The 20819-nt window shown below is 42.7% G+C and overlaps 1 protein-coding gene across 1 annotated transcript in view; it reads left to right on the forward strand.

The window, feature by feature from the left end:
• Positions 1–7328, forward strand: part of DNAJB4 (DnaJ heat shock protein family (Hsp40) member B4) — a 31910-nt gene extending 24582 nt beyond the window's left edge. The window contains exon 3 of the mRNA XM_089692203.1: positions 474–7328. Within this exon, the coding sequence (XP_089548329.1) occupies positions 474–707 (234 nt within the window). The 3' untranslated portion in view covers positions 708–7328. The remainder of the gene's footprint in view (positions 1–473) is intronic.
• Positions 7329–20819: the final 13491 nt, after the last annotated feature.

Here is a 20819-nt window from a genome sequence, read left to right on the forward strand (position 1 = left end):
AAGACTGGTCACTGCTGCTTTCTCTCCTTGTGCAGGGTGACTGGTCTTGATTCCCCCCCCCCCATGTAGGCCTCAAGTGTGGAAAATGCGTGTTGCTTGGTGCCTGGCTGGCTGTGTTAGGGGGACCCAGCAAAATCCAGCGGCCCTCAAGGGGGTAGAGCTACACCTAAGTAAACTTGTTCCTGTCATTAATCAGCAGTCTTAGTTGGGGATATTGCTGGAGCGTGGAGAGGGCACTATTGGAGGGAACGCAAAAAAAAAATCTTTTAAAAAAATCATGGAGTTCCACTTCAAAGTCTACATCTTATTAATTTGGAATTTTCTTTTTCATATTACATATATAGTATATATTCAAATGTTACAATGTATTTCATGGATAGTGGAATTCTATAATGTTGTCCATAAATACAAATGAATAAAAATTCATGTACTAAAAAAAAAAAAAAAAATAATGGTCTACTATATATTTTCAGGCTCTCTGTGGATGCTCAATCACTGTGCCCACTCTAGATGGACGAAATATCCCCATGAACATCAACGAAGTCATAAAGCCTGGGATGAGAAGAAGGATTATTGGCTATGGACTCCCTTTTCCAAAAAATCCCGATCAACGTGGAGATCTACTGGTTGAGTTTGAAGTGATATTCCCAGACACCATTCCACAGGCATCGAAGGAGGTTCTAAAAAGACATCTGCCTGTTTCCTAGAATACCCGCTGATGGGAAGACAGCCTTGGCACTGTATTACTGCATAAGAAGTCCTACAAATAAACTCCAGCTGTGCACCCGGTATTATGATATCTGCGGGTTGACGTGCACTTTTACAGTATTAGGAAGGGCAGCGCGTGCGCGGTGTGACAGCTCCTAAAAGGGACTTGTTGTGCTTGTATCTGTTTTTGCGCCACAGGCTTGCTATTGACGGGTGTTTAATATACAAGCATTTGTTTTGTTACTCTAGAGCTGATTTTGTATTAGAAGGCTTGTGATTATATATTCGTTGGTGACACTAAACCCAAAGATTTGTGGTGGTGCATGTTGCACTATACTTTAAAATCAACTCAAAGCAGTGACTTACCTGGTTCACACCTATGTGTGCTGTGATAGATGTGTTTTTCTGGTGCGTTTTGCGATTTTATGTGTTTTTGATGCATTTTTCTTTTTTGGCCAATAGGAAAGTATTGAGCACGACTTAGATGTGAGGTTATACTCCTTGGCACTCAAAGTCGCAAAATAGTAGGGCAGGAACCTTTTGAAAGTCACTGCGACTTTAAGCTGCGTAGATTTGAAGGGGTTCTATTGCCGTCAATGAGCTGCAACTGTGATGACATTTTCTTTATTTCAGGTACTTATATAGCACTGTCAATTTATATTACATATATATATTGTACATTCACATCAGTCCCTAACCCTCAAGGGACGTACAATCTAAGGTCCCTAACTCACATTCATACATACACATACTAGGGCCAATTTAGACAGGAGCCAATTAACCTACCAGTATGTCTTTGGAGTGTGGGAGGTAACCAGAGTACCTGGAGGAAACCCACGCAGGCACAGGGAGAACATGCAAACTGCAGGCAGGAGGTGCCATGGTTGGGATTCGAACCAACGACCCTAGTACTGCCAGGCAGAAGTGCTAACCATTTACCCACTGTGCTGCCCACGTTTACACTCTCTGGCACTCAAAGTCACTTCAAATTCGTATCAAAGCCACAGCCCATTGAACCCCTTCCAATCTATGTGGCTTAAAGTCGCAGCGACTTTGAAAAAGGTTCCTGCACTACTTTGATGGGATTTTGAGTGCCAGAGTGTGTCACATCAAAGTTGCACTCAATGCTTTCCTATTGGCCAAAAATAAATAAAAAAACGTAAAACACATAAAATACACAACACTTGTGTTTTTGGTGTGGTTCCATTGTCTATTATACCAAAAATGCAATCTGCAGCGGGAAAAAAGTCCCTGACCCTTTCCAAAAAAAAAACCCAGTGGCTGAAAATGCATAGATGTGAATATGTCCCATAGGAAACCATGTTTAATGGATTGTAGTGCGTTTTTGCACAACACACTGAAACACGCATAGGTATGAACCAAGGCTCAAGTAAGTCAGCTGAAGCTGTGTTTACAGTCCATCCCCAACCAAATCCTTTTTCTTTAGGGTTATATAAACACTTAAGCTGGCCATACATTATACAATTTCTTGAGAATTTTGCTTTAGATTTACCAAAAAACATATAATATGAGGTCAAACCTAGATAACACTTTCAATTGTACCCAATCAGGCAGGCCCCTGCACTACATACAGTGAAGGAAATAAGTATTTAATCCTCTGCTGATTGTTGTCACTTCTCACCAAGCTGCTTGGCGATAGTTTTGTAGCCTTGTGTAGGTCTACAATCTTGTCCCTGAAATCCTTGGACAGCTCTTTGGTCTTTGCCATGGTGGAGAGTTTGGAATCTGATTGTTTGATTGCTCCTGTGGACAGGTGTCTTTTATACAGGTAACAAAATGAGATTAGCAGCACTCCCTTTAAGAGACTGCTTCTAATCTCAGCTTTTTACCTGTATGAAAGATACCTGGTAGCCAGAAATCCTGCTGAATGATAGGGGATCAAATACTTATTTCCCTCATGAACATGTAAATCAGTCATCATTTGTTAGACATGCATTTCTTTTGAATTTTTTGTTGCTATTCTGTCTCTCAGTGTTACAATACATGTACCATTCGATTTTTAGACTGATCATTTCTTTGTGAGTGGGCAAACATTCACAATCAGCAGGGGATCAAATACTTATTTCCTCCACTGTAGTTGAAGGTAATTGGGCAGAAATTGGACAGAAAGCTGCAAGAAAATTGTATAGTGTATGGCCAGCTTAAGGGGTCTATTTTTAAATAAAAAGCATATCTATCCATCCAGCTCAGCTGCATTTGCATATGGTCTGTGTAAAATAACCAGGATTCGTTCATTAGTTTTAGGGATTTATTCATGTTCTCAAAATATTTTCTCTTCTAAACGAATGTTCTTTGGTTATTTGCTCTTGAGATCGAATGTTCGGTAGGAAATAGATGTTTCATCCAGTCCTAGTTATATTCCACAGTGAAATCCACACAATAACATGTGTAATAGTTAACCCACTCTAATTACATTTGATTTTACAACATTGGAACACACAGGATTCGCCAAATGCATGTCACAATCATCCTGCAAAGGGCAACTTAAAGCGGAGATATCTGATCACCTCAAAATGAAAACACTATTTATTTCATTTTTAATATTCGAGGTAAACTCCCCCATCCATCCATGTCTCCATGCTTTATTTTTTTGAGAAATCCCTTTGGATAACATTTCTAGCCGTGGCCACCTTGAGTAAGGGCAGATGATTCATGTAGCATTTGCTTCCTGGAATCCATCTGCCCTTAGCGCAGACATGCAGTCAAGAGGGTAGGCTTAGCTGAGAAAGAAAGAAATAAACTGCCCATGAATACTCCTGGGATGTATGACATTAGATTGGCCTAGGCTAGAAACCAGGAAGTGACTAAAGAAATATAAAAAAAAGTTTAAAAGAATAGTTAATGTTGATTTAAGAGAGTGTAGTTCCGCTTTAAATATCAGAAAATAACATTCTGCACGTATTAAACACGTTTGCAAGGATAGTATTTGTGACAGTATTTTTTCAGGTAGACCTTTTATTAAATGGGTATTAACCACCGTTTAGATTTTTGTGGCTTGGCGGGTGGGCTTTAATGCCAAGGATCTGCATATATGCATCCCTATATAAACACTTTACTGTGCTGCGCACTCCCAGCCAGTGGTGTGTCTGTGTTTTGTGCTGCCCTAGGTAACACAAAAATCGTCCGACCCCCCCCCCCCCTCGCGGAGAGAGCCTGACACCAACCAACACCAACCCCCCACCCAACAGAGAAAGCCTTCCACTACCACCGCCCTCCTTACACTGGCCACCCCCAATCACCTTGACCGCTCCAGACATCTCCTGGGGAGGGTCAGGCTCTGCATACACCGTCAACCAGCCTGCAGCCTCTCCCACCTAGTCCCTTTGCTGCGTGTGTCCCTTTTTCTGTCCCTTCTACCAGGGAGTGGTGCTGCCCCCCCTGTAAAATGCCGCCCTAGGCAAATGCCTTGTTTGCCTTGTGGTAAATAAACCCCTGCTCCCAGCACAGTAACTGGTGGATACCGGAAAGCTCCCGATGCACACTTGTGATCGGGAGCTCTTCGGTCATGTGACCGCTGTGACTGCCAATCACGGTGGTCGCATGATCAGAATGCTGGCCTCTGCCTCCTGGCATTTAAAACCTGTTAAAGGGCCAAGAAATGGTGGTGGGAAGGGGCTAAGATATAACTAAGGTAAGGGACTACTACACCATACCCCTGCACCCCTAGACTACATGAGCATTTAACACTTGCAGTGTGGAAGGGCCCTAATGCAGGCTTTAAGGCTCGGTTCACACCTATGTAGTTTGCGTTTGATCCGTTTCTGCTGTGCATTTTGCGTTTTTGCACATGCGGCACTTTTGATGCATTTTGCTTTTTTTAATTTATTTTTTTTCTTGTTGCTAGGCGGATTTAAAATGCATAAAAAATGCAGCAAAAACGCATCACATGCTTTTCTGCAGCATCTCCATGGAAGTCTATAGAACCAAAAGTGCTAGTTTTTGTGTTTAAAAAAGTCCCTGACCCTTTCCAAAAAATGCACCGGGTGAAAATGCGAGATGTGAACCTGCCCTATAGGAAATCATGGTAAATGGACTGCTGTGCGTTTCTGCAAAACGCTTAGGTGCAGAGGCGGACTGACCATTCGAGCACTCGGCACTGCCTGAGGGCCCGGGGTCAGTAGGGGGTCCCATGAAATGCCCCAGGTACCTTTTTATAGGCTTTTTTTTGAGTCTGGGCAAGGACATAGGGGCCCCATGATTCCCTATTGCCCGGGGATCAGTCCGCCCCTGCTTAGGTGTGAACCTAGGGTAAAGCCTCTCCACCATGTTTTTTCTTGATGACAACTACTTGTAATATAACCTATGTTCAATTTTCATATTTGTTATCTTATGCCTTTTAATAGAAATATTGGAATATAAATCCTCTCCATATATTTCTAGACATTGGCAAAAAAAAAAATGAAAGCCAGTATCAATGAAGTGTAAGTTATTTAAAAGTAGGCTCCAATATTCAAACCCTGTATATGAGAAGGTCTTTATATTCCCAGCATTTGTTACCCCTTCCATTCCAGTGGAAGAAATACCACAGAATTCAGGAGCCATTCAGCACATTGCAGGCAGGCACCTGTAAGGCTACCCATAGACATCAGAGTGAGGTTGAACATACAGGCTCCTTAGTGAAGCAAATCTTCGAAGAGTTGCAGAGCGATCCATATACTTGCAAATCCACCGAGCAAGCTTACATCCATAGAGAACGGTGGGGGGGGGGGGGGGGCAGAAGAGTGGCACAGGCAGATATTGATGGGGCAGCTTCACTTTATGGAGGACGGAATGATCAGGACATATTAGAAACCTGTCCAGTCTACTCAGGGCTACTGTTAGAAACCACGGGGCCCCATACAGCCAACCTGACAAGGCCCATCACCAAAAAACACAGTTTACTAGGCTTCAGTTTTGAATGAACACAGTGAGTGATCAGTACCGATCACTCATTGTGTTCATTCAGGAAAGCAAGGGGCTTATAAATGTGACATATTTGCCAGACCCTTCGCCCACTCTCCATCTTTGAAGGATCCTATTGTGTGCTTGCAGCTGCCAGTGAGTAGGAGAGGAGGGAAGTCAGCAACATAGTAGGGGTGCGGCACACAGGGGGGCCTAGGTAGCAGGGGGAAGCATATCATGCACATGGAGGGTGATGGGTGCAGCAGAGATTGGTTCCAGTAATTGCCCCCTCCCTGCACGTACATTGTGCCGATCACCCTCCCTGCCCATTCAATTTACCCACCTGCCTGGGCCCCCCTGTTGGCCTGGGCCCATACAGGAGGACTGATGGTACCACCTTATCCATGGCCCTGGGTCTATTACCCACCAAGAGCTGCAAGACAGCAGATGCCTGGCAAAGCTTATCTACTGTTTACCATCAATGTTGGCCAACACTGTCCCAAAGAAAGGACAAGGCTAATGGCTTTATGGCCGATGGCTTTTAGGGAGCACGCTCCAAGATGCTATGAACACTATATTAAAAACTCCAAACAACTTACCCCCTCTGCGTAAAGTGCTGCGTAAAGTGATAAGTACCTGAAATAAATAAATATAAAACTTTTGGCTTGAATTAGTGTTTAAAGCGGAGTTCCGGCCCCCGCCACCTCCCCCAAAAATATTAAACTACTGTGGCTGCTGACTTTTAATATTAGGGCACATACCTGTCCAGGCATCCAGCAGTGTCCTCACCCTGAGTCGATTCTTTAATCAGCTATTATGTGCTGGTGCCGCCATCTTGACTAAGGGAAACCGGCAGTGAAGCTGCGCGGCTTCACCATCGGGCGCATTTGGGAAGCACGCTGCACTTTGTGAATAGGCCGCAGTCCTCTGGGACCTTGAAAGTGTCCCAGAGAGCTGCGGGGAGGTGCCGAACCTCCGGTACCAGGTACTTGCCCCCTCTGCCCGCCAAATGTGGCAGCGGAGGGCGGGGGGGAGGAGGCAGAAAATGGGAGCTTCCACTTTTGAGGGGAACTCCGTTTTAAAGGGCCAGTCAAGATCTACATTTATTAGCAGTTGGCTGTTTGTGTTTAGGCTAATTGGCTGTCCAGCATCTTGTATGGGGTGTGACCAGGGTTCATCCGTTAAAGATAACGTCTTTTTATTTTTTATTATAATCTTTATTAAATCAATTTTGCTGCCTTTATTAGCATTCCTTAGATACCAGATTACTCAGCACCACCTACTGGATTTTAAGTGGTACTACAACCAAGTAGAGTAAAAGTAGCAAAATGTTCTTCGTTTCAAACTTCAATTCTAAAATAATAATAATATGTAAATGAAGGTCAATGACATGCACTCATCAAGTATTATAACTTACTTATGTTACTGTTTAGAAGTAGATTATTTTTGATCTTAGTTTTGATCTTATTGGTAACAACTACAAAGCAAAAAGAAAGAAAAATGAATAGTGCCTTTTGGTTAGAGTTTACTGGGTATAAATTCAGGAAGTTGGTGTATGTGTGTCTGTGTGCGCACGTGTGTATGTGTGTGTATATAGATAGATAGATAGATATGTGTGTGTGTAGGGATAGGACATTTGACTGTAAGCGCTTCTGGAGGCAGGGCCTGATATTGCAAAATATGTCAGATCTGTATCAATAAATGAAAATGATTATGAATATTATTATCATATTATTATTATACAGGATTTATATAGTACCAACAGTTTACAGCTCTTTACAACATAAAAAACATGTATAAAAAGTCAGGATTAGAATTACAATCATCTGCCTTCTAGGCCACTTTGCTTGAATACATATGGGGGGGCTATGACTTTTGCTGAGCCTCTTTTGCTGGCTGTGTCCCCATTTGGGAGATTTCCCTTCACTTCCTGTTATGTCACTGGAACAGGAAATGAAGAACATGGATAGCAATAAATTGCACTTTTATTAGTAAAGCAGGGAAGGTTAGAAATATGTTTGTTATTGTCTGTATTACCCCTAAGATTTCCTTACTTTCTTTGACTCAGGTGAAGGGGTATCCCCCCAACTAGAACACCAAAAGTACTGATAAAATGTGTTCTGACCCTTCTTTTCTCTATCCAAAACTAAAACAAGTATTACTATGAGAATGCAGCCATTCTCATCCAGGGTTCTGTGGGAACTTAGGATTTCTCCAGAGGTTGCTAGGGGTTTCTTGAGCTGTAGCTGATTGACCTCCCATCTGCTGGTGCCTACATAGTTCCATGGCCAAGGTCATTTGGTAAAGCTGTCTGTACGGGTGACATTCTTCTACTGACTACCAATGTAGAGGACAATTTTCCCCATTGACCCCCCATACAGTGGGGGGAGTTCCCCTGGGTTAAAAAGGTTGAGAAAGGTCGTTCTAATGTAACAAATAAAACATGATTTTGCTGCACATGGGATTCTGCTTTTCATCCTCCTGCTTTGAGAACTCTTAAAATATTGCTAAAGCCAAAACTTTTTGTAAAATTTTGGAAAGACTAGAGACAGATTAGAACCCGTTAGGTTTTTTTTGCTAGAAGAGTTTAAATTGAAGCACCACACCACTGCTAAAACGTCCAGATGCAACTTTATTCCATTAACCCCTTGGCGCTGGCACCTCCTGGCTCTTTAAGGGTTTCAGAAGCCAGGGGTGGGGTTTGGGGTCATGTGACCACTGTGACACGCCGTCAAGGCAGTCACAGGATCGGGAAAGGTCCCGATCGAAAGAGGAGATTGGGACCTTTCCGTGAGTATCTGACTTGTGCTGGGAACTCGCAGGGCACACGCCCTCAGCACATATGTTTTTCTTAATTGCATGCAAATGTGTGACCGCTTGGCATCAAGGCCCAGACGCCAGGAGGCCGCACATTTGCGTGCGGCCGGCGCCAAGAGGTTAAAGTTCAGGGGTATAATTTATGTAGCCAATGTGTTTCAGGGGTCTAAGTGCCCCCTTCATCAGGGCTTGACTGGCAACAAAGTGAACTGGACCTACAATGGTATTTATTCCAGTGTGAATTGATCAGCAGCAGGAGGACAGGACAGGTAAGTAGAAGGCTTCTCCTTTTTCAGTGAAAATATTTGAAGCCAACCGCAGTGTTGCTTTAACCCGGTCAGTGGTTGGGCATTGATTCAATTTAGATGCAGAATGTTCATCTTTGACCATCGTGGTTTTCTTTTGATCCTCGTGAACTGATCCACCACTTGAGCAATATGTATTAATGGCAATGTGCCCACCGCTGAGCACACATAATTGCTCTGCTTTTCTTCAGCAAGATTCTGAGGAATGACAAGTTGTCTTTGCTTTGGTTATATCCTCAGAAAGCCTCAGAGACAGACGATCTTTGGCGTTCTACCAGCTGAAGGTTTGTACCTTTTAAGGACACAGCTTATATGATCCCCAGCAGCACCACCATACGCAAGCAGCTCCATCTGTTTGTTAGTTTCTTCGGAAAACTTTCTCTATGTTCTATTTTACTGTATCCACAAAACCTGATGAGTTAGATAACAAAACTCTGCATTTCCCAGAGAATTGCTTTGATATGCTTTTCCAACCCACATTATTGTTGCATTTTAATTCTGAAATAGGCCAAAGATCTTTACAGCAGAATCCTTGCTGTTATCAAAACCCTTCACTGCATCCAAAATGTCAGTTATTACCAAGGCATCCTTGTAGAACTGGGGTCCTGGGTTCTGCATATTTATTCCCTGAGTTTCCTGCAGCCGTCTCAGTTTTTTGTTTCTTTGTTTCAAATGACTGACCTACAAACAATTGGAAATTTTTCTTTCAGTCGAACAATTTTCTAACTTGTTCATTAATTTCAATCTTGCAATGGAAATCAACTGTTACAGTAAACAAAATAATCATAGGAAAATTGAATTGTCCCCTGACTTGATTTTTTATTTGATTTTCTGTCCATGCACAGTATGGCCCGTGGCAGTATGGCATTGCGATACTTAACAGAAAAGCCTTTTTGCCTTTAATTTTTAAGTGTTTTATGCCCTGTACTGCAAGCATATATTGAAAAAGAGTACCAACCTCTCATTCTAAGTTCTCAATATAAAATTAAAATAAAAGTTGGTCTGGACCCCATTCTTCTTTTTACAAAAGCGTCAAAATATATATATATATATATATATATATATACACTGTATGTATATATATATATATATATATATATATATATTTATATATATATATAAATATATATTAAAGTACAACTAAAGGCAAAACTTTTTTTTTAGTTCTAGAAAGAGTGGAGAGGGATTAGAACCCGTTAGGTTTTTATTGCTGCCTGTGCCCCCATGAAGGAGATTCATCTTCTCTATTTGTTTACCATTAGCATTTTAAGTGAAAGTAAAAGAAAATCCCAAATTTTGGGGAATCATTCAATGTCGACACTAGTTCTGGTGACCTGGTGGGCCCCAAGGGGTTCCCTTAACTGTTTCCCGTCCACCCTATAGCAGAAACACTGCTACAGGGTGGCACGGGTGTGCAAAATCATGTATATATACTTGATTTTGCATTACCGGGTAGGGGGGCGCACGTGCCCTGCCCGCGCTGCCATTCACGTGCCGCGGCTGTCAATCACCGGGACCCGGCCAGTAATTACTCGCTGGCACCCGGTGATTTCCAAAGACTGCTTTGTTTACTAACAGTCCTCCTCCCTGTTAGCTTGGGCACACTGCTCTAGAAGCCATCCAGAGCAGTGTGGTTACAGTAAAGCACATGGACAGGGCCCCCTAGTAAAAAACACTCCCTGCACATAGTTAACCCTTTGATTGCCCCTCATGTTAACCCCTTTCTGCCCAGTGCCATTAGTATATTGTCAGTGGTTGTTTTTTTAACACTGATCACAGTATTGGTGTCACTGGGGATGTCAGTGAGACCAAGTGAGTTCCCCCTAGTGTCAGAATATCCGCTGCAGTCCCACTATAAGTCACTGATCGCCGCCATTACTAGTAAAAATAAAATTCCAGTATATATACCACCATTTGTAGAAGCTATAACTTTCACATAAACCAATTAATTTACACGTATTGGGATTTTTTTTTAGCAAAGACATGTAGCAGAATACATTTTGGTGTAAATTCATGACAAAATTAGATTTTTTTAATTTTTTACTGGACATGTTTAATAGCAAAAGTCAAAAATATAGTTTTTTTTTCTAAAAAATGTTGGTCTTTCTTTTTATAGTGCAAAAAATAAAAAACGCACAGGCAATCAAATACTATTGAAAGAAAGCTCTATTCGTGGGAAAAAAGGATGTAAATTTAATCTGAGTGCAGCGTTGCATGACCGTGCAATTGCCATTTGAAGTAATGCAATGCTGTATCGCAAAAAATGGCCTGGTCAGGAAGGGGGCATAAATCCTCAGGAGGGCAAGGGGTTAATTTGCAGGGATTTCCTCTCACTTCCTGTTTCCATGCAGACATAGACTTTTATCAGAGTTTAACAGCAGCAGCATTTAGGACCAGTTAAACGTCCCTCTCCTAAACAGAGAAGAATCACATTCAGGAAAGGAACGTTTTGGCCAAAAAAAGCTAAATGTGGCAAAAATGTGTGTAAATGCATCTAAACGTGCCTAAGCGCTAGCCGTGTTTAGTGTGTGGGCATTTTTTCATTTCAATGGCAATTTTCTAGCCTATGAAATGAATAAGCGTCCAAACACTATACACAGCAAAAACACGAGTAAATGAGTTTATGCATATTTTTGCAGCGTTTAGCTTTTTTCAGCTGCCATCAAAAAAACGTTCCAGTGTGCATGGAGCATATCTAAAAATGAAAAAAGAGTTTTGCCTATAGTTCTGCTTTAAACCCCAAAAGCAAACATTTATTATGTTGCAGCTTACCAATTCTTAAATGTGATGGCTGCATTGGTGATCATGTACACTACAGCTGATAAACTGACATTCAGGAGCTGTTCAGCGTTTTTTTCAGCAGCCCCTGAACTCTCCCTAATGTTTTCCTATGTGTCCATGTACACATCGTCGTTTACAGTCATTTTTTTTAAACGCACCAAACGGTTTTTAACAGCGTTCAAAACGCTTGTAAATGTGTGTAAACGCGGTTAACAGCCTTTATAAGTGTTTGCGTTTAGAAGCGTTTTTAACTGTTCCATGTCCAGATGCTGTCCAGAGCTTTATTTCATCATCAGAAATGCATGCAAAAAGCATTTTCCATGTATTCAAATGGACACGGTACACCAGCGCAGTCAGTTCTTATAAAAAACACAAAAAAACAAAAGAGACTCCTATGTTGATGGTGAAATTGTGTGTATACTATGGCACTAATCAGAGTTCACATTTGAGGTTGTTTTATCCACTTTATGGGATTTGTGTAGGTATATATATATTAGTGCACATTGTGTGTTTATGTATATTTGTTCAAATATGCACTGTTATATCAGTCAAAAATATCAAGCGATTAGTGCTACATTTGTTTCACAATTTAATTTTTGAGGATCATTGGATATATGATTTAATGTTGGTAGCTTCTCGCTAATAATATTATTGTTTAAAATAATTTTGAGCGCAGGAGGTTCACACCACTATTATCTTTGAAAAACGCTTCTAAACGCAAACGCACATAAATGCACGTAAACACACATAAACGCGGTATGCAAACGTGCCTAAACTGACATTTTTTACCCTTTGTTTTCCAGCAGTCAGTTTCCATTGTTCAGAAGAGTTTTCCGAACACCCCGTGTACATGGAGCCCTTAATTTTCTTTTTTAAACTCTCTTTTATTTTCAGCTGGTAATCCAGCCAACACATCTGTTGTCTTTCAACACAACAAGCTCTCCAGCAAATGTATCAGTTAAGAGTGTTTAGATAAACCATTTGCCACTGACAGGGATGCTTACAATGATCAGTTTTTATTTATTTATGTAAAACTTTTATCCCAAAAGAAAAAAAAAACTGTTTGCTGTAACTGCTTTTGTAACAGCAGCATGAGCTGGAGTTTGGCTTCAATTTGTTAGTGTATATAAATGTGCTTGTACACCTAACACTCCCCTCCCCCACACTGAAAATACTGCTGTCCAAAAGGTGTCCCCTGTGCTCCTTCATCCAGAGTGGGGGCACTCTAATACAGGAGGTGTGTTACTGGCAAGACCACCAAGTGAAAACAGAGGAAAGAAAGCCAAAAAAAAACTAATGCAGCCACCACATCTAATGATTGATAAGCTGAAATATATTACATTTTTGGTTTTGGATTTAATACCGCTTTAAGCATTTTATCATCCATCTCCCTTTTTCACCCTTTAATTGCTAAAAAATATTGTAGTATTTGCTCACCTCTTGGCAGTGTTGGACAAGGCTGAGCACTTTGGATGTGTCTTCATCATCATCATCCTTTTCTAAGCTCATTGGGAAACACAGGAATGGAGAATGTTGTGAAAATGAAAGAGATCCTTACCAAGCACGACCTCCTTAAACACTACTATATTTCAATGATTTATCGATTCTGATATCAGGCAGTGTCACTGGCAGTGTGGATTTCTGGCCCAAAAGCCTACAAGTTGCCTGTGGAACATATTTTGGAGACCTTGCTCATACCCAATCATTATTCTAATATAACCCAAGTTGCTTCACCTCATGAACTTGCTCACCAGTTTATTTTTTTTTACTGAATTTAGAGTCATATTGTGGATAGGCTTGAAAAGAACGAACTTAAATCCTGAAGCATAGTGCTTGTGAGTTGTGACTTTGTTATATTGGAAACTATAATTCTATTTTGTTTGGCAAACTTGTTGTGTTTCATAAGTATATTTTTTAATAAAGATTTCTAAACATGTTTAACAAACCTCCGTTGTTCTAAAGTTAATAAAAGTTATATGAAGGAAAGAAGGAAAATGCTGTATAATGGTGCTTGCATCCTGTAGGAATGGGATCTGCAAGCAGGGCAGCCATCAGAAATTTTGGGGCACCTTACATAGCTTTAGGCCTCCCCCCGGCCTGACCACCAACATTCCCCAGGGCCCACCCACTGTCCCTTCCACTGAATCCACCCACTGGCCAACCCAACAAGTCTTTTAAATGCACCCACTTTTATTTATTTATTTTTTGTATAATATCTTTTTATTAAAATTAATTTTTTTCAAACCTAGTGCAAAAAGAGTACAAGACGTAGAAAAGAAACAGATACAAAGACAAGCATGTTGTAGCCAAGCATCTTCATGCCATGTAGCCATTTTCCTGCTGGCAGGGCATCAGGTACAGGCATGTCATAAACCACAAAAGGGCCCCAATGGCCATGCAGGAGCTACATGTCTGTACAGGACCAGTAGGTTCCCAAATGGGACTCTAGTTGTCTCTTATCAGAATGACTGCAACAAAAGAATGACCTAAACAAACATGTTTGATCGCATGGAAATATGGGACATACAATAAAATACATCTGGGTACAAACATGGGAAATAACAGAAAAACTGATACAGTACTATTCCGAACCAGAGAAGAACATAGTAGTGTACGCAAAAGAGATTGACAAATCACAATATGTCAAGCACATGTCATTTTACATCTACTATAGGGCGTCATCGTCTGAGTGTACCAAGGGAGCACCCTGGTAAAACCCCCACGTTTCATTTTGCTATATTTAGTTTCAAGAGTGTTAAAATAAATGTGTATTCCAAGTCATCAGTGTTTGCATCCCCATATATTCAGCAAAGAGATGGCCCAGTCCAGCAAGGAGACATCCCTATATGATCAGCAAAGAGTCAGCCCAATCCAGCAAAGACACATTCCCATATGTTCAGCAAAGAGGCTGCCCAATCCAGCAAACAGGCAGCCCTATATATTCAGCAAAGAGATGGACCAATCCAGCAAAGAGACATCCCCATATATTCAGAAAAGAGACATCCTAATCCAGCAAAGAGACATCCCCATATATTCAGCAAAGAGATGGCCCAATCCAGCAAGGAGACATCCCCATATATTCAAAGAGATTGCCCAATCCAGCAAAGAGACATCCCCATATATTCAGCAAAGAGGCAGCCCAATCCAGCAAACAGACATCCCCATATATTCAGCAAAGAGACTGCCCAGTCCAGCAAAGAGACATTTCCATATATTCAGCAAAGTGACTGCCCTATATATTCAGCAGGGAGACATGCCAATCCATCACAGATACTGCACAATCCAGCAAAAAAGACATCTCTATATATCCCCATATATTCAGCAGAGAGATGGCCCAATCCAGCAAAGAGACACCCCAACATATTCAGCAAAGAGACAGCCCCATATATTCAGCAAAGAGACATCTTAATCCAGCAAAAAGACAGGGGAAGTTTTTTTTTTGTCTTTTTATTTGCTACAGATCACAGAGTCTCCTCTATGCCTCCGCCTACCCTCCTTGCTTCGCTGCTGAATTGGCCAGGCTGGTACAGAAGGACCTGAAAAGTAGTAGGAGCACTTTGTCCCACACAGCAGCCAAAGCAGCCTGGGGAGGCTCCAGCCATGGTTGGGCCCAAGTGGCTGGGCCCCTCGGGACGCTGGGTTCCCCTACATGTGTATGGACTGTCCCCCTCTGATGGCGGCCCCTGTCTGAAAGCTACCAGTGCAGGATGAGGGTACAGTTTAGGGATTAGGTTAGGATATTCTTAAAGATTCAATGTTTAGTGGTAAAAGAGTATGAAAAACCAAGCACAAATATAATATATTGCAGTTTACCAGTCCTTAGATGTGGCGGCTGCATTGGCGTTTATTTTTCAGGCTAAGAATGTTTTCAGTAATTACAGAAAATTCCTGATGATCCTGCCAGAAGTACAGTGTCCTTGTCACTTCCTGTGAAATGAACTGAAAGCGAAAACAGTTTTATCTGCCTTCTTAGCTATCATCTGCAAACTACTAGATCTGCTGGTAAGGAGCTGAACTCCAGCTTTAGATTTTATTACATACTGTAGTTACATTGATCCAGCTTGGACTAATGTAAATATGCATATGCCATACCTGTGGGAGCACTGTGGAATCTGAGAATTACTGTAATAGTCATCACTACAATAATTGCAGCTGAGTTTGGTGCCAAGTGGCTGCCTTGCTGCTTAGTAACCATATTGGTTGGCGTGGACGCCATTCACAAAACATCTTGCATTTTTCTCGATGAATGCTAGGCGTTCTCTGATTGGATTAGGTAAGGATTGTGATGTCACTGCCCTACCTCTCTACTTTATCAAATCAGGGATCATCTAGCATTCATTGAGAAAAATGCAAGGTGTTCTGTGAACGGCACAAGTGTGGGGCAATGACCCCCCTGTGGTTACTAGGCAGCAAGGCAGTCGCTTGCCACCAGACTCAGAATATTGGAAACTTCTGAAACTTCAAAACCTCTCCATCACCCCTCCTCATCTTCATAACTCCCCCTTGTACAGAGACAGAGAACACAGAAACATATTATTAATATTATACAGTATTTATAAAGCACCAATGGTTCGCTCAGCGCTGTACATTACAAAGGGGGACAGAACATGTGACAGAACAATACCAATACAATGCAAAACATGAGGGGATTGAGGGCCCTGCTCTTTCCAGTTTACAATCTAGGAGGGAGGGGGTGGTGGCACAGGAGGAGATAGCTGTGGGGGATGGAGTGGTAGGAAGAGTGAAGGAGGTCGGCAAGTTAGCAGGGGGTGGGGTAGACTTCCCTGAAGAGGTGGGTTTTCAGGGTGCGCCTAAAGGAGAGGAGAGTAGGTGATAATCTGATGGGTTGGGGCAGGGAGTTCCATGGGATGGGTGACACCCTGGAGAAGTCCTGGAGGTGGGCATGGGAGGAGGAGACCAGGGAACTAGAGAGGAGGAGGTCTTGTGAGGAGCGGAGTGTGCGTGTTGGGCGGTACTTGGATATTAGGTCAGTGATGTAGTTCGGGGCAGTATGGTGGACAGCTTTGTACGTCAGTGTTAGGATTTTGAATTTGATCCGTTGTGCAATCGGAAGCCAGTGGAGGGATTGGCAGAGGGGGGTGGCGGAAATTGAGCAGTTGGAAAGATGAATGAGTCTGGCAGCCATATTCAGGATCGACTGAAGCGGGGATAGCCAGCGGCGAGGCAGGCCAGTAAGGAGGGAGTTGCAGTAGTCGAGTCGTGATATGATGAGGGAGCTCAGAAAAATCTGACAAAATCACCAGGTATTTTTCTTAATGAACAGATATAACAAAACTCTTCCAGTGTTATACTTAAAGAATATGTTGCCACAACATTTCATATTCTTGATATGTCTCTGTGGTACCATGCACATGTGTTAAAAAGTATCCTGTTCTCTTTGTATTTCTTCCTTTGTGTGAAATACCTGGTGATCTTGCCAGTCCCCCTTCCTTCCTATTTCAAAACCGACCACAGCAGTGAGGCATTAGAGCACATACATCCCGGTGTGTTCAGTTTTCTGGCTGTGCTGGGAGAAAAGCCTACCTGTCCTCCAATGGCTAAAACTTATTCTGACACCTCCCCCTCCTCGCACAGGGGAAGATTGGTGTGCCGTTGTTTCTCCACCCTCACCTCTCCAAGCCCCTTATACAGCTGAGAAGAGAGGTCATGTGATCACTAATAAAAAAGAAAAAAAAGGTATTTAGAATATTTTTATATACTGTATATTCACAAATGTTTTGCCTTTAATTTTTATTTTAAACTGAATGTGGCGTTATACAAGGTAAATACATCAGTGGTTCATATAGTGAACTCGGTGTAGAGTTATTCACCCTGAGGTCATCACAGAGGACAAGGGGGCACTCTTTACATCTGGAGGAAAATTTAATCTCCAAACACGGAAAGGTTTCTTCACAGTAAGAGCTGTGAAAATGTGGAATAGACTCCCTCAAGAGTTGGTTCTGGCCAGCTCAGTGGATTGCTTCAAAAAAGTCCTGAATTATTTCCTAGATACACAGAATATAACTGGATATAACATTTATAGGTAAAGTTGATCCAGGGAATATCCGATTGCCTCTCGGGGGATCAGGAAGGAATTTTATCCCAGCAGCAGCAAATTGGATTGTGCTTTGCAGGGTTTTTTGCCTTCCTCTGGATCAACTGTGGGTGTAGGATTATAACTTTTTTTTTTACCTATGGTCGAACTGGATGGACTTTTCTGTCTTTTTTCAGCCAGACTAGCTTTATAACTATGTAAGGTTTCACATATACTCAGACCAAAAGGGAGCAAATAAGAGAAGTTCATTATTAGGGTTTAAATACACTTTAATTGTTGGGGGGGGGGGGGGTTGTATAGAATAGTATAGAAAATAGCCCCTTGCCAAAAGCCAGCAGTGTCAGACTCCCGGTGTATCCAGAATCGTAACCTGCCGCTTTATTTCCACCCTCGGCTTTGGAGAAGAAAGCTCAGCTAAGATTCTTTGACAAACGCACGCATGTGTTCTGCAGGATGATAAGAATTTTTTCCAGATGAAATCAGCAAGTGAATGCTTCAAGGCATTATTTCTGGCCTGTTGGTCACAGTGAAACGATTTGACTAAATATTTGTTAATTATTGAGACTCTGCACCAAGCGGAGCCTTGACTCATCACTATATTCAGAAACATTAGATTTGTAATTCTGGATATGTGCCGGAACGTTTATCCTCTGGTCTCAGGAGATTTATTTAACATAACTTGACGCAAAGAAGAGACAGGAGGTAAGGAGGCGTTATGTCGCCTCCTCACCACTTGTTTAAAACCCTATAAATGCATTGCACACATTTGTGGACCGGTTGGGGGCCCCATAGACTTACATTGGTCTTATTCACCTATCGGCAGATTGTTAAAGCAGAACTCCAGGCAAAATTTTTTTTTTTCCCATGCACAAGGGCTGTGCATGGGTTAACTTCTAATTTTTGTTTAGAGGTGAGTAGAGCAGAGATATACTTACCTAATCCGCCGATCCTCTGAGCGCAAGACCAGTCCCTGCCGCTCCTGCCACACGCACGCTAGCGGTCTTGCGAATGGACTGTTCCTGACGTCATCACGCCTATAGACCGTCTCTAGAGGACGGCTGGAACAGTCCACCGCTGGACGTGGGGGAGCGTTGTTTTCTGGAGGATCGAAGGATCAGGTAACTATAGCTTTGCCTTGAACTCCTGGACAAAACAAGCAGTTAACCCATGCAGTGCGGGCACAGCCCCACTGCATGGCAAAATAAAATTTTTAAGGACTGTCTTCCCTTAGTGACTGGGACATATCAAATTTGCAACCGTCCCTACTAGCAGTTCATCTAAGTCTCAGAATCCTGCAAGGGTCTTCCAGAAAGTTCAGATGTAGAAAGGTCAGTAACAGTTCAACAAGGGGAACTCCTTGATTTGAGATGCTCCTCTATCCTCAGTAGCTCCAAATCTAATACAAAGGGCTGCTGCTCCATCAAGCCAGGAGGATGCTGCCGCCCCGAGTCATTAGAGGCTTCAACTAATGGGACACCAAAAAGCTTTATTCCATCATTTATCTTACCACGTTTTTTTGCACATTTTTATATATAGTTTTTAGCCGTTTTTGAGCTTTGGCATTTATATTAGCCAATAGAGAAAAATGGGCCACTGAGTCCCTAACAACCTATGAGTAATCAGCTGTCAGTGGGGTTCCCTAATAACAGCTGAATGTAAAAAAAAAAAAAAATGCCGGCAATTACAATACAAAAAATTACATGGGGTCCCCCCTCCATCCATACCAAGCCCTTTGGGTCTGGTTAGGGTTTTGAGGGCAACTCCCACGTCAAAATAAAAAAACAATGGCATGGGGTCCCCCCCAAAATCCACACCAGACCCTTATCCGAGCATGGTGCCTGGCAGGTCAGGGAAGGGGGGGCCACACCAGGCCATACCATACCAGGCTACATGCCCTCAACATGGGGGGGTGCTCCCCCCTCCCAAAAGCACCTTGTCCCCATGTTGATGGGGACAAGGGCCTCTTCTCCACAACCCTGGCCCCCAGATCCGGGCCCCCCTATGTGAATGAATATGGGGTACATGGTACTGCTACCCATTCACAAAAAAAAACTGTTGTGTGAAAAAAGACAGGAGACAGACTTTGACAAGTCCTTTATAAAAAAGGAGACTAAAAGAATGTCTCCCGAAGCAGATCCAACGTATATCACAATGCCTGCCGCTGCCGCCACTCAAAAAAAGAAAAAATGCCACCTTTCCGACACTGGCTCCCGGCCGTCTGACTGGTCTGCTGACTTGACAGTTCTTAAATATGTAAAGGGCAGGTCATCCTGTATGTGACCCCGCCCCGTGTGACATCATTGACCCAGCATACCCCGGTTGATGATGTCACACGGGGGCGGGTCACGCTGGCGATGTCATTGGGTGGCCTCGCCCCTTACATATTTAAGAACTGTCAAGCCAACGGTGCAGTCAGATGGCTGGAGCCAGCGTCGGGACGGAGCCATTTTTTTTCTTTTTTCGGGTTGGCGGCGGTCATCATGATTGACATTGGATCTGCTTCAGAGGACATTTTTGTATTTTCCTTCTTTTGATAAAGGACTTGTAAAAGACTGTCTCCTGTCTTTTAATCTGAAAAGCACAGGGCGCCAGTGGCGGACCTGCCAATTCTGGTGTTCAATGGCAAATGTCAATCGAGCTCTATGATGCAGTGAGCACAGGGCCCACTAGAGGATGTCGGGCCCTCTGGCCACCCTCATTATGTCTGTTTCTGATTGTTTGGTCAGAGACATTCACACCAGTGACCTGCTGGAGGTCATTTTGTAGGGCTCTGGCAGTGCTCATTCCTCCTTGCACAAAGGAGCAGATACCGGTCCTGCTCATGGGTTAAGGACCTTCTACGGCCCTGTCCAGATATTCCTGTCTCCTGGAATCTCCTCCATGCTATTGAGACTGTGCTGGGAGACACAGCAAACCTTCTGGCAATGACATGTATTGATGTGCCATCCTGGAGGAGTTGGACTGCCTGTGCAACCTCTGTAGGGTCCAGGTAGCGCCTCATGGTACCAGAAGTGACACTGACCCTATCCAAATGCAAAACTAGTGAAAAACATTCAGACGAGTAGGGAATAGGGAAAAAAATGTCAGTGGCCTCCACCTGTAAAACCATTCCTTTTTTGGGGGTCATCTCATTGTTGCCCATTTAGTGCACCTGATGTTAATTTCATTAACACCAAAGCAGCTGAAACTGATTAACAACTCCCTCTGCTACTTAACTGACCAGATCAATATCCCAGGAGTTTAACTGACTT

This window comes from Staurois parvus, unplaced genomic scaffold, assembly GCF_062004578.1.
Source record: "Staurois parvus isolate SC_StPar_1 unplaced genomic scaffold, SC_StPar_1.0 ptg000578l, whole genome shotgun sequence".
Lineage (NCBI taxonomy): Eukaryota > Metazoa > Chordata > Amphibia > Anura > Ranidae > Staurois > Staurois parvus.